The sequence below is a fragment of the Dysidea avara genome, chromosome 3 (assembly GCF_963678975.1).
Source record: "Dysidea avara chromosome 3, odDysAvar1.4, whole genome shotgun sequence".
In the NCBI taxonomy this organism is placed as follows: Eukaryota; Metazoa; Porifera; class Demospongiae; order Dictyoceratida; family Dysideidae; genus Dysidea; species Dysidea avara.
The window spans coordinates 6,596,547-6,610,248 of NC_089274.1; the positions used below are offsets into that span (position 1 = coordinate 6,596,547).

Consider the following 13,702-nt stretch of genomic DNA (forward strand, 5'->3'; position numbering starts at 1 on the left):
TGGGCAGTGTAAACAAACACACATATACAATGTACTGTATACATAAGCTCAATACAGTAGCTATACGTGTGAGTTGTATAACAGCACTATAGTTGTATTTGGAAGCATGTGCATTTTCTGTGCTGAGTTATGTTGCTGTTGATACTATATACAAATTTATTTCCTGTTTGTAAAAGATATATATAGACAGGATGTTATCAATCATGATAGTGACAGCTCAGCATCTGAACACTGTAACTTGATGGGTGTACAGGCTTCTAAGCCTCAACCCAAATCACATCATAATCATAATCATAATCATAATCATCATAACATCATAATCATAATCACACTCAGATTACAGTCATTTAATAAAATTTGAGTAACAAGAAATTATGAAACTTTCATTGGTTTGCATAGGACCTGCAGCTAGCTATTGAATGAAATTATATGTTTTAATGAACAGTCAAACTGCCTCAGGGTATATATAGTCACAGTATACAGACCTAAATACATATCAAAATGAGATACTTCTGTGGTGTGCAAAATGTAGTGATGAGTATATACTAGTATGTTATTATTGGCTACATATATATGAGGCAAATACTTGAAAAATGCCTACATTGCATGCATATAAATGGCTTTATTTAGCCTAGTAGTACTTCACAAAATTCAACAAAACCATGCATCTTAATGATGCAATAGCAGCAATTGCATCATTGTTGTGTATTAGCTACTCAGATCATAGTGTGATATTTATTGAGACTGATCATATTTAGTAAGTAAACTGTTGTATATATAGCAAATGTTGATAGGAACATAACATATAGGTATGTGCATGAGGATCTGTCGTTACGAAATTTGATGTGAATTTTAAGACTGAACTGAACTTAGTCTTGTGGTAAATGTAGATATATAGTAACTTTTGAACTGAAACTAAAGTACTATATGAGACACTTAGCTCAAAACAACAAATTGGGGATAGTGGTGATGACCTGTTAGAGCTGTCCTACAAAAAAGTTGAGAACAATATTGCTGTTCTGGGAGAAAATAATTGTGTATGGCATATTAAACAGTGGGTGTGCATTAGTGTATACTGTGTAAAATATATAGGTCAGCAGTAATTATATAACTCACAAAAAATTGTAAGTACACATTCATCATGTATAAACAATTGGAACAATCTCCCCATCAAATTCCCTTGAATCATTTGTAGCAAACTTAAACCAATACATGTAACTTAAGTCTCTTCAAATGTGTATGTATGCATGCACCTATTGTGTGTGTGTAATTCTTCTTTGGACTGGTCCCTTGGACAAATCGGCAAATGCTGCCTGTCCAGTATTAAATTCAAATTCAAAAGGCCATAGCTAGGATTAGCATAACTGTCATCTTATTACTCACATGCTTGTAGTCAGTATTATGTAGTGGCATCATTAAACAGATGCATCATGTATATGCACTCTGTCGGACTGTTCAATTGTACATTTGCTTTGTGTTGTACTAGACCTTAATTGGTATGATCAAGAGTTCATAATATTAAAGAGAGAGACTACTGCACTGAGTCAAGTAAAATCAATGTCTCTACTGGTGATAAGAGTTGTTGATTGGTGGTGAGCAGGACAAGCCTTTATACTTGACTCAGTTCTTTCCATGGAAGTGTTCCAGTTAGACATTCTTTCACTACCTAATGTTATGAATCTTTGGTATGATACACTGTAATCTAACTGGTCTGGGTGATGGTTATTACACTAGTATTGGTATGTCAATCACTTCCTGAAAATAGTGTAATACAAGATACAATCATTTGATCAACTACAAAAACTTCCTTAGTTGTTTTAATATTTTATAAGCCATGAAGTCACACTATACGGAAGCATTACATATTTATGCAGTAGTCATGCATAGTGATGTATTGCAAATGCATATGGTTGCTTTTGAAGCTTCATTTCTGTGTTCAGGCAGTATAGCTGTGCTCTTATACTAAATACAGAGGCCTGAGGATATAAAGCTAATCTATGCACCCAATGCATGACACAGTTTTGGGAATGTGTAAATGGTACAAGATGGAGTTTAGGTTGCAATTTAGAATGCTCAAGGAATATTCGGTACTTGTTTGGAATAAAATAATGGGAAAGCATAACTGAAATATAAGTATCAGCATGAAACATTAGAATTTGGCTCTCACAAAATTTCATGTTTACATACAGTGTATGATAGTTAACACAGTGATGAAACTTTTCACTTAGTGGCAATAACTATAACTTGATACATATAGATGGCAATAATGTATAATGGATACATTTATTATTGATTTATTTATTATTTTTACTGGGCAGGCAGTGTTTACTAATTATGCCCAGGGGAAAAAATTACAAGTAGAGGGGGGGGGGGGGATTTACAAGGGGGAACATATGTACAAGTAGCTATTTACAAATGATTAGTTAGCTACAAATGTTATCTAGAAATAACTTCTTATCAGTCATTTCAATGAATATGGTATATACATGGGATTATGAAATGTAAGCAGGTATTATGTAATGCACAGAAACCATTCAGTATGGTTTTTGTACTATATGTAATTGTGCCATATGACACTAACATGCTAATTATATACAAATGTAAAGTTTGCAGCAGCCATCTTAAACATAACTATTGCCACCCAATAAACCAGCATGCAGCACTGGGGTGCCTATATATGCACTACTCAGGTACTCAAGTCTGTGCAAGCCAGTCCTCCTGGGGAAAGACTAGTAACCCGCAGGAGTACCATTCAAGTTATAAGGATAGATGCCACAGAACCTAAAATTCTGCAGCACTGCTAAGTAAGACAAGTACAGTTGAGCATTTACTTCCCGAGATGAGACCAGGTCATCAAGCCCCCATTAAACAGCTCCATGGGTAGTGTAATCTTGCTCAAGGATAAAACACATAAGACCGTATCTGTGGAGAATCCAACAAATTTTATTTATATGTGTACTGGTTAAACTGGTTCACCAGTGTTATTTGATCGTGTTATGAGATGCTATCTTTTGAGCTTATTGAAAGATTAGGATAGGTAGCAGACCATACAGACAAAGTAATACTGGTAGTGGTGACTGTTTAATTAGAGTGTTCTGTTACCAAGAAATGTGATGATGTGTGTGGAGTGCAAAAAGACATCTTCACCAAACAGGAATTGATACTTGCCTGTGGTCCCACTTTGTATATTAGAGTCCACATACACACTTAGACTTCTAAATCATGATATCTTCATAATCATAGATCCCTTCACTTGTACACAGACACGTTTGCATTTGTAGACCAAGGAAGTTATCTAATAAGGATACCCCACCATAGTCCAAAGCCCCTACAGATAATGTCTTTCATGCTAGTAACAGTGTTGGGGCAATTACTTTTTAAAAATACCTCGTTACATATTACATAATTACTTGCAACTGAACTATTTAGTTATAGTAACATATTACCCATAAAATAAAGTAACTATAATAATAATATTACATATTATATTACCTATTATATTACCTTGTGTCCACAGCCTTAAGCTGTCACATGTGAAACTACCACCTTATCACGTGACATGATTGCGCTGTTGGTCAACGTGAAAATCTTGGTTATAAGTAGAAGCTGGTGAAGAAACTTCATTCAGTAGGCTTCGTTACTTCATTGTGGCTATGAGTTACTCAGTGGATTACTAACGAGATTAGTAACTTGTAGTAATAATATTATATGTAATATTAGACTCGTTACAGTAACTTCATTACTTAGGTAACATGTTACATTTACAAGTAAAGTAACTTGAGTTACATTACCTGTTTTGTGTATGTCGTTACGTTACTTTGATACTACAAAAGTAATAATTATTACATAACGTGTTACCTAAGTAACTCGTTACCCCAGAAAAGTGGGAGCATAAGAACTTTTTTCAGCTTTAAATTTTTTGATAAACAAATAAAAATTGCTGTTAGCTAATTTACAATAAAAATATATTTTTGAAATAATTGAAAGATCCTAGCACATTGTAACTGTTTATCCTATTTTTATGACGCACTTGAAGAATGACACATCATCAACAACAAATTCAGGGTTATCCAGTATTGATAGTGGAGCAAATTTAGGACAACCAGTTGCCACATTCATGTCTGATTTTGGACGATGAAAACTAGTGCTGATTGGGTTGGGTCTGAATGACTGTACAATATTGTTGTTCCCTTTCTGGTTCACTAATGTCATTGTCACCATATGCTGGAATGGCCATTCCAGTAAAGCATCATATTCTCCCTTCATGATGGTAAGGAAGTAAGATATGTAACATCCCTTGCCACTACCATCACCATCTAAATACACACGTAGGCACAGTTTGTACCCAAACCTGCTGGTATAAAATGGTGCTGAATACAAACTGACGGTCTTTCCTAGTAGAGCATCCCTCCTACGTCTGGTGATATCTGGTATCTTCCATATGTAGTGACCATCATATGAAGTAGCTTGAAGTGTTTGTAAGGTAAGAGACACTTCCTCATAAGTATGGTTGATCTCGTTGACACTAGCTTGCAGGGATTTTAACAGATCCTCAACTCCAGTTAACCGGAAAGATATATCATCTTGCTTGCTCTGCAGTCCAGTGATCTGCAATGGTTTCTCTTTGTCTTGATCACCAATTATCTCAAGTTTTTTCTTAGTCTTATCCAACTCAGTGTGGAGTATTTGCTTCATTACTTCATAATTCTTATTAGTAATACCATTCTGTCTGTGCATTCCACTAGACAGAAACTTTCCAACTAACAAGAGATGTTGTTTTATGCACTTCTCCATGTGTGTTTCTAATTCCAAGCTGGTGCCAGAAAATGAGCAACCCAAGAAGTCAAAAAGACATTGTTGTGTCCTTTTAGCCAAAGAGAAACCATGTGGGTTATTAGGATCCAAATGAGAGTTCATCTGTAAAACAATAACATTTTTATTAGCTATGTACAGTGCATGCACATATTACTAGAATGCTATATATATATGTATATTGTCAGAGCTAGGAATAGAAATTATGCTTGTAGAATAATAGTGTTGAAAAACTTTGAGGTGGTTAAAACTTACATGTATTATAAGATATTATGATCACTAAACCATGGATTCTAGTGTTGAGCACAGATTTCGCATGATTATATGAATCAGTTCATTCTCTCAATACTGTCAGCAAGTAATATAGCTAACAGGTGAGCTCTTCATCAAGTTGGTATTTATGCATGTTATGATATGTGGGAGAAATGGGTGGACAAAATGAAAGAGTAAGCCATAGGATATTATCAGGCCCAACAATGGACTACAAAGAGCATACAGTAGTGGACATGTCAGTTATTTGGTGAGTTCTACACAGAAAGAGATTTAGCACACCATCATCAAAATGACACAAAAGCCATTCCTCCAATTGCAAAAGTTTTAATGGCTCCAAACTGAAGAAAATGTTTACTGTTGAAAGATTTTATGTAAGTGAGAGATCCATATACAGTGGAACCTGGACCCCACTTATCCAGATTTTTGGTTATCTGAACTATAGAAATGACTGCTCTATTAGAGTAGTGACTGTTATTAGGGTAGTCGAAAATACAAAAATATCTATCAAGAATGCTTTTATGCTTAATCATACACACTTTCAGAGTTATGGACTTTTCAGACTTATGGACCACACCTGGTCCCAAGGGGTCCAGATAACTGAGGTCCACTGTGCTGTACTTGCAAACTCTGCATTTTCAAAATTCTAAATTGACTCCTTACTCATGAACTATGCCATTTGTATTTATCCTTAATAATTTTAAAAAATCACATATTCTTACTATTGAGCTATAATTCAAGTCAATTTGTAGCTATGAGGGCTTACATTCCCTTAATTACTTTCTCCTTAGCCATCACTCATTAAATAGGATAATGATGGCAGAGGTAATGACATTTCAACTATGTTATAGGCTAGTAAGGCTACTGAAGTGAACTTAATGCCATCAGGAACTATGCAAAGTTTGTGATCATTTTAAATCTATAAGAAGTCAGCTTGGCTTTCATGTTGACAGACAAATGAAATATATATATATATATTATAGTCAATATTTTTCTTTGGTTGAGATGTAGCTACATTTTGTTGAGATGAGGCTGGCCATCATGTGCTTTAGGGGGACATTGGTCTTCTGTATATCATCATATAGCATTGATCTGACTTATACCACATAGCAAGTTATTAGAAAATTTTGCAGATGGGACAAAATCTGATTTTCAAAGGTTTTAAATTTTAAAGAATACGTAACTCTGGTGTATTTCAAAAAACATGGAAACTGGTGTCATAAACTATGAAAGATACACATATAATATGTTTGCCAACAACTGACTTACTGCTACCCAATCACTATACACCAGAGAGATTACTGGTTAAAACACGAGTGATGAGGTGTCTATGCCAAAAATCTGTGATCACATGAAGGCAAGTTACTTTTAATTGTGGGAGAACAACAGGTTTTGGGAGTTTATTTCCAAAGAAAGAAGCCTCTTTGAAAATATATCCAGAAATAAAAACCCATGCAAAAAATTGTCCACTATACAGTATATGTGACTGGGTCTGAGAAAACCAGTATCGCCCACTTGTACTGTAAATGTCCTTTCATTTTAGCCAGTATTGAGATCTGAATGACCTGGCCTAATTCATCTCTACACCTTTCTCTTTAAGATTTTTAAACAGCCTCCTCTGGACCTCCATCTCCCACCCCTTTTGAAGCTCACCTGATACAGTCAACCTCAATTTAAAAACTATCTAAAATGGCAGGAAACTTAGCTGTTGGGTACTTGTACAGTGGATGCTCTGGAAGGTAAGGAATTGGTGTAAAATGTGTGAAAGTTTGGTACATGTAGCTTCAACCATTGGCAAGCTACAACACATCAAATACTTAAAGCTGGAATTTTTAAATAGACAATAAGGAATTTCTTAGACTGAGTAACATATTCTGAGGGTAGGTTCAATGCTGCCACCCTCATCATCTAGCACTTTATTAGTGGTTACCCCCAGCTGTCCAGCACTTAATATATAGCCAGCACTGGGGGTGGTGACAAAGGCATTCTATCTAGCCTGAGAAAAAATGGATAAGTACGATTGCTTAGATTAATGTAAACATATATTTATGTCTTACTTAGCTAGTATATAATACATAGAAATATTAAAGAAGCTTATAATCTATGTGAATAACTCACTTCTCTCTTGGGAATGGTGATATTGCATCCATTAGGACACTTGATTGGAATGTAAGAACATTCTTTCTCATGTTCCTATAACAAACAATCAATCATGATGTACACGGTATTAAAATGTCAATACCTTCTGTTGATCATAAGGAACCTCTTCCTTACACCACTGACATGATTGTCTTCTGTACTGACACTGTTTTAAGTGATCATCAAGTTGTGATCTTGTGATCTCCTCACTACAACCTTCATTGGGACATGATACCTTACACTCCTCCTTTATGTGATTCTGCAACACAAATTACCATAATGTACAATAAATTATAGTACACTGCTAATAATGCAATTATATACACATAACTAGTATAATATTATAATGCTTAGCCTATAGAGGTAATTACCTATTCATATATCCCACGAAATGCTTTCTAAAAGCAACCAAAAACAGCCCATTATTTTTAAGAGCCAAACCAAGCCACTTATTATGTAAAACTCTACTTGAAAAGTAGGCTGCAATATTAGCACATTTGTGTATCAGAGTAGTGACTGCTCTATTAGAGTATTTCAATATTGTTACTGTGAGATGTAATTATAATCAGACAAGAAACAGTCAATATAATAAAATTACACCCTATTTTTATGAGAAGGATAATGTTTGGTGAATCTATGATTTCCTTTCTTTGGGCATGCACACTGTGAAATCAATCTACATCATTGACATCAAAGGCATCAGCAAAAGGCAGCATCATCAAAGGCATCAGCTAAATTTTATGTCATGTTGGCAGAATGCTCACTGCTTCTGCTAGCCCATTATGCTCAAAATTATTTGGTGAAACCCAACAGCCATTTAGTATACAAACTTCAGACTAGTAGCTAAGTGCAAACATTTTAGTTTGTGATTAATTAAAAGTTGGGATATTCCAAACAAATTATGTTTTGCATAATGGTATATATTTTCATCTATAGCTAATTTCCCAAGCTATTAGCTATCACCCATGAATGTGCAAACAATTTAAACACCAGCAAAACAGGTACAACCTACTTGCATCACACTAACTCACAAACCTGAAAATGACGATATTGACCAATCCAGTTCCCACAGTTAGAACAACGTACAGTTGAATTGTCAATCTCTTTAGATATTGCTTTATCATGGTAATACTGTAACAATATGAGATACATACTGTAACTGTAGAAAAGTAATATATAGCTATTGGTACTTCAAGCAACTCTACAGTATCAATTGTATCATTACACATTTGAAATAATTTATATATACAAGTAGAAGGAAAAATAAAAATAAAAGTATTGAAACAAGGGAGTAGCTAAAAAGTAGTGAAACAAGAAAGCAGCCTATATAGTTATCTGCAGATTACTAGTGAACATTAATCCCTTATTTTAGTCTACATATAACGTACTGAATTAGTGATTAAATGTCCACTAGTATATCTGCAGGTAGCTATAGGCAGCTTTCTTGTTTCACTACTTTTTAGCTTCACTGCTTTTTTTCCTACTTTTCCTTCTACTTGTTTGTTTACTTTTACAACATAATTATAATGAACCCATACATACCACATCAAAAGATAGTGTGGCACCAGGCATGACATAAAACTTAATCTTGGAACTGAATGTGCACCCCAACAATCAACTACCAAAAGGTGAAGAGATGAAGTGGTCATTACGCTTCAGCTATGTTTTGCCTGCAATTACACATAAAGAAGAGTACAAAAGTGTCTCTGCAATCAATCCAGTTGATACAGAAAATACAGGTGGTAAGCATGATAGCCAGCCACAGGGAAGTTGTATCACACTACCTCAAATCAATACGTCAGCAAACAAACCTGGAACACAAAGGTAAGTCCATGATGCATGTATTGTAAGAACTGCGGCATGCCAAAAGACACTTGTCAGGCTTACATTTGTCTGAAGGCAGGCAAGCAGGCGGGCAGGCAGGCAGGAAGGTAGGCAGGCGGGTGGTCGGGCAGGTAGGCAGGTGGGCAGGCAGGCAGGCAGGTAGGAAGGGAGGCAGGAAGCAACTAGAAAGGCAGACAGAAACTATTTGACATTTACACAGATTCCTGCTACATTACTGAATAGAAAATTCAGCTAAATTGCTGACTGCTATATTGACTGCTGCATCACATGTTTTGGTTTTATATTTCCTTATCCAATACTCCCAGTACTTTAAAATCAAAAAGGTCCACACTATGATGGATAGCCTATCAGCATGCATACTGATTTTAAGTTTTTTCAGTGACCAATTTACCCTGCAGCATGACAAAAAATGCACTTGCAATTTTTGAAAAAGTACATTTTTTGACAATCTCTTTAATTGCACTCCTTCTACCAATTTGTAAACAAGAAAGTAGATGTGCTGCAATAATAATATGCCCTTTATAGCCTCATAAGGCTTACACAAGTTATGAATTTATTAAGTGTTGTAATTAAAAGTAAATTAATGGAAGATGAAGAAAAATTTAAAAAATACAAAGAAATATAATGCTGAACTGACTTAGCTCAAATATAGTATGAGTAATGTCCCACCCGAGGGATCAGTGTTTCAAAATGCACACTTGTCTGTCATGCCTGGATGCATTGGCTTCCTTGGCCACACAACTCAGTATTGTGTGTCCTGATGTTTAAGTGGTGTTATATACCAGCCCCTAAATTAGTAACATTCTGATGGCTTAAAATTATAATTTATTATAGTCTTCATCACAATACCTCAAAAAAGCTCTAAGAGTTGGTATAATGGTGGAACTTCACTTGGTAACTTGTAGATCACTGCAAGTTTGTTAAGCAAGGTAATATACATCTTACAGTATATACACTATTATGCACGTATGCAATTTTGCAAGTGACCAGCAGGTTTCATTATTTTCACTATTTTCTTTGCAAAATCTGGTAGCCCTAATGGCCAAAGTGCTGTATACTACAACAAATGGTACACATGCAGTTATACACTGTTTAACTTACATCAGTGAATTCTGTTTTCACTTGGCATTCATTGCAGAAGAAGTTCTTGGACCTAAAGAGTGAAAGAATGTATGACTGATCATGAATTATAATTATATGTAACAGATTGAAACATACTACAGTAGAGGACACTTTGGGATCAACCAAAAGTGTCCTGATTATCGAGGTATCCTGTTGACATTATGCAGGTGTCCTCATTTTCAAGTGTACTGATTACTGGATACAATAATCTATTGTCAAGCTCGTAATCATTCAAGCACTTGGAAAGGCCCATACATACAATAGCACAATTATAAATGTTCTAATGGTAATGTTATATTGGTGCTAACAGATGGTATTATGAGTCATGGTATGCATATCATTACAAGTCAACATATATAGGATAACTCTGACCATAAACCACGTTCAGTATTCTTCCATTGTGCTTGTACACTTTTGTCAAGCTAGCTAGCTACATACACGTAGCTATATGATACACTATCACAACAGATAAGTTCCTCCGAGCCATTGCCATAACTAATGCCATACTTTGGACACATGTGTACAGTGTTGTCTCCTGAATCTTCTTGAAAGAATCATCATTATCTTCTCCAGTATCACTTTGTCAGGAACTGATCACCACTTTCAGATGCAAAACTGCAATGACATTATCAATCCCTTTCTCAGTCTTTTTTCCTGTCGCTGCTAATGGTGACTCATAATACCATCTGACCAAAATACCAGCACTTTATTCTATATACGTGCAACTATACTACGTAGTATGCATACTCTATATTACGAGCCATGCAAGACTTAGATAGTTACCACTCACAGGGACCAATAGACCTGCAAAAAGTCTATTTAGCTACTTGGTCGTTACCTTTGTTGTTTGAGTCCTAGAGCACAAGATGTACAAATTCGGTGACCACAAGGAACCTGGAGAGGGCCAATAAGAAGGGAATGGCATGCAGCACACCGTAATCTGTCTTCTAAAGGTGAAGGAAGCCGTACATGACTCCCTAAATGTGATGCACTAGGAGGGAGTAACTTCAATCCACCACCTTGCAACATCTCAGCATTGACTAAGCTGGTAGATGACAGATGTAGCTAGCTAGTTCTATATTCTATCTTGAAGCGACCTTTCGTCTTTATATGGCACGAGTATTACGTCATATGCCATTTTCGTATTGCGGTGAGGAGGGTTGACACACCCAAAAAATTCCCCAGATCAACAAATACGCCTAGGCCCAGGGGACGATATCGATCATCGGATGATTACATGACTACATTCTCCATTGCCCCGCTCCATTGCAAAGAGATAATGAGATATACTAAATTGCAGGGCATATGCAGCTGATATGTCTGACACTCAGACCAGGTTATTTATTTATTATTGCTTTATATAACACCAGGTACAAGATTACAGAATTAAAATGGCTATGTACAAAAATAGTATGGTGGTGTTGAGGGTCAAATTGCAACATTTGCCAACTGCCTAACTAATTACTTATATAATACTAGTTAACTACTGTACATGTAGACAACATACAAAAACACACACTTAGCTACATAAATGACAGGGCAGGAGACTTTAGAGCACTTACAACAGGGACACAAGTAATGGAGCATACAGTTAAAATTGTTGACAAAATGATTCCAAAAAGGATAGGGCCGAGAGAGGTATTAATCACTGGGAGAGAATTCCATAATCTGGGTAAACTGTAAAGGTAGGAGCTACTGATTAAGTTGGTAGAAGAAAACTTGTGATGAAGTTTAGAGCCACCGTAAGGCATAATCTGGTAGGATTGTTACTAAAAGATATAAAATATTAGTGAACTTAAGTGATTTAATAAAAACAAGATGTCAACAAGTTCAGTATACATACATTAAAGGCAGCATTCCAAGCTTGATCAAATGAGATTTGTAGTCCGAAGTGTAGTCATTAAGAATAAACTTAGTGGCTCTCCGCAGTACGTGCTCAAGTAAAAATGTCTTATAAGGTGAGGCTTCCAAAGAGGTGAACAGTATAGTAAGCAAGATCATTCTATGGATATATAGTAGTATCCTTTTAGTTGTAATGCAGTTACTACTTACTAGTGCTTATGTAATTGTCTGCGGAGTACATCAACCAAAGTTTTGAGGGCTTTGGCAATAGTGATGTACTCATAATGACAACTCCAAATCAGATGAAAAGAAGACTCCGAGATCTTTGTGGAAAGTAGAAGGTGGTATTGTGGAGTTAATGATGTGATAAGATATACATTGACTGGGACTTGTCCTGACCAAGTACTGTAGCTATATACGTATATAAATTTTAATATTTCCACTTTATCTGATACAACAAGTATATAAAGCTCCCCTGCATGCTTGGGAGATGTAAACATAATTGTTTCACTTACAAGATTAAATGGTGTAGCTCCATCACACTTGGACTGCTCACATTTAATCTCTATGTAAATGAATGTAGCTAGAGTTATTTAACCCATTTGCTGCACACACAAAGTTTCTATGTATAGCAAAGTGAAAACTAACAATGTTTATAATAGGTGAATAGGGTGTATAATAATGCATGTTTTCAATGTGACACTGCATACATTGTTGCCACACCTTTCAACATTTATGCAAAACATATAATTATAGGTTACCAAATTAGTAACAGCTCATATATAACGGAGTCCACAGCATAAAATTAGTTATATTGATGCCTCCTAAGACTTATTACAAGTTATAGCTATGGTGCATGACATTGATAACTACTATAGAGCTGAAGATGCAATGTATAGGAAAATAGGGAACTACAAAAGTTAGTATGTATCTATAAAGTAGCCATATATAACTAAATATATGAAGCAAATTTGTACCAACTATAACATGAAAATAACAATGCAATTTTAATGATTTGTTTTATGTAGTAAATGAAGTCTCAAAAAAGTTACCCATGCAATGCTATAACTAAATTTTGTTCCTTAAAATTTTCTACTTTTATAAAGTGCATATACATATTATTATTATAAATTTCACACTCATGTACAAACTATTTAAAAAATCAATGTATACATACACGCTTTTAATGTGATTAAGCAACACCTGCATGTGTATACATGCACCAGAAAGGCTGTTTTAGTACAGCTGTTGCTGGCACAAGGAATAATACACACATCATGCACACATATATACGTGCAAAATCAGCCTGTACAAAACAACCTCACGTTTAACCAATTAATGTGTTAATATGACATAATAATATATTTTTGGAATATATTTACAGTACTTTAGATCACAGTGAAAAGGGTACTGGATTATATTAAAAATTAAAGGCTATATACATCCACAGACCACACAGTAAGTAACCTCACTATGGTGTCAACCACAACAAAAACTATTTTAAAAACTGTGGTAGAATGGTAACTACCGAAGAAGTCATGCACATATATGTATATGCATGTCCTAAATATAGAAATTACCTCAGTATATATGTGCACGTGGTCACTTTGCTTATCTTGGTCTTATTACCACATGATGCATGCCTATTGTACCAAAAATAATTATAATATAT

At 35.2% G+C, this 13,702-nt stretch overlaps 1 protein-coding gene across 1 annotated transcript; it reads right to left on the reverse strand.

Annotated features, from left to right (window-relative positions):
• Positions 1-3,704: 3,704 nt before the first annotated feature.
• Positions 3,705-11,237, reverse strand: LOC136251684 (TNF receptor-associated factor 3-like). The gene is made up of 6 exons (XM_066044130.1): positions 11,027-11,237; positions 10,168-10,219; positions 8,257-8,352; positions 7,325-7,480; positions 7,201-7,275; positions 3,705-4,917 (listed from the first exon to the last, which is right to left on the reverse strand). The coding sequence occupies exons 1-6, from the start codon at positions 11,215-11,217 to the stop codon at positions 4,009-4,011; spliced, it is 1,479 nt and encodes a 492-aa protein (XP_065900202.1). The 5' UTR covers positions 11,218-11,237; the 3' UTR covers positions 3,705-4,008.
• Positions 11,238-13,702: the final 2,465 nt, after the last annotated feature.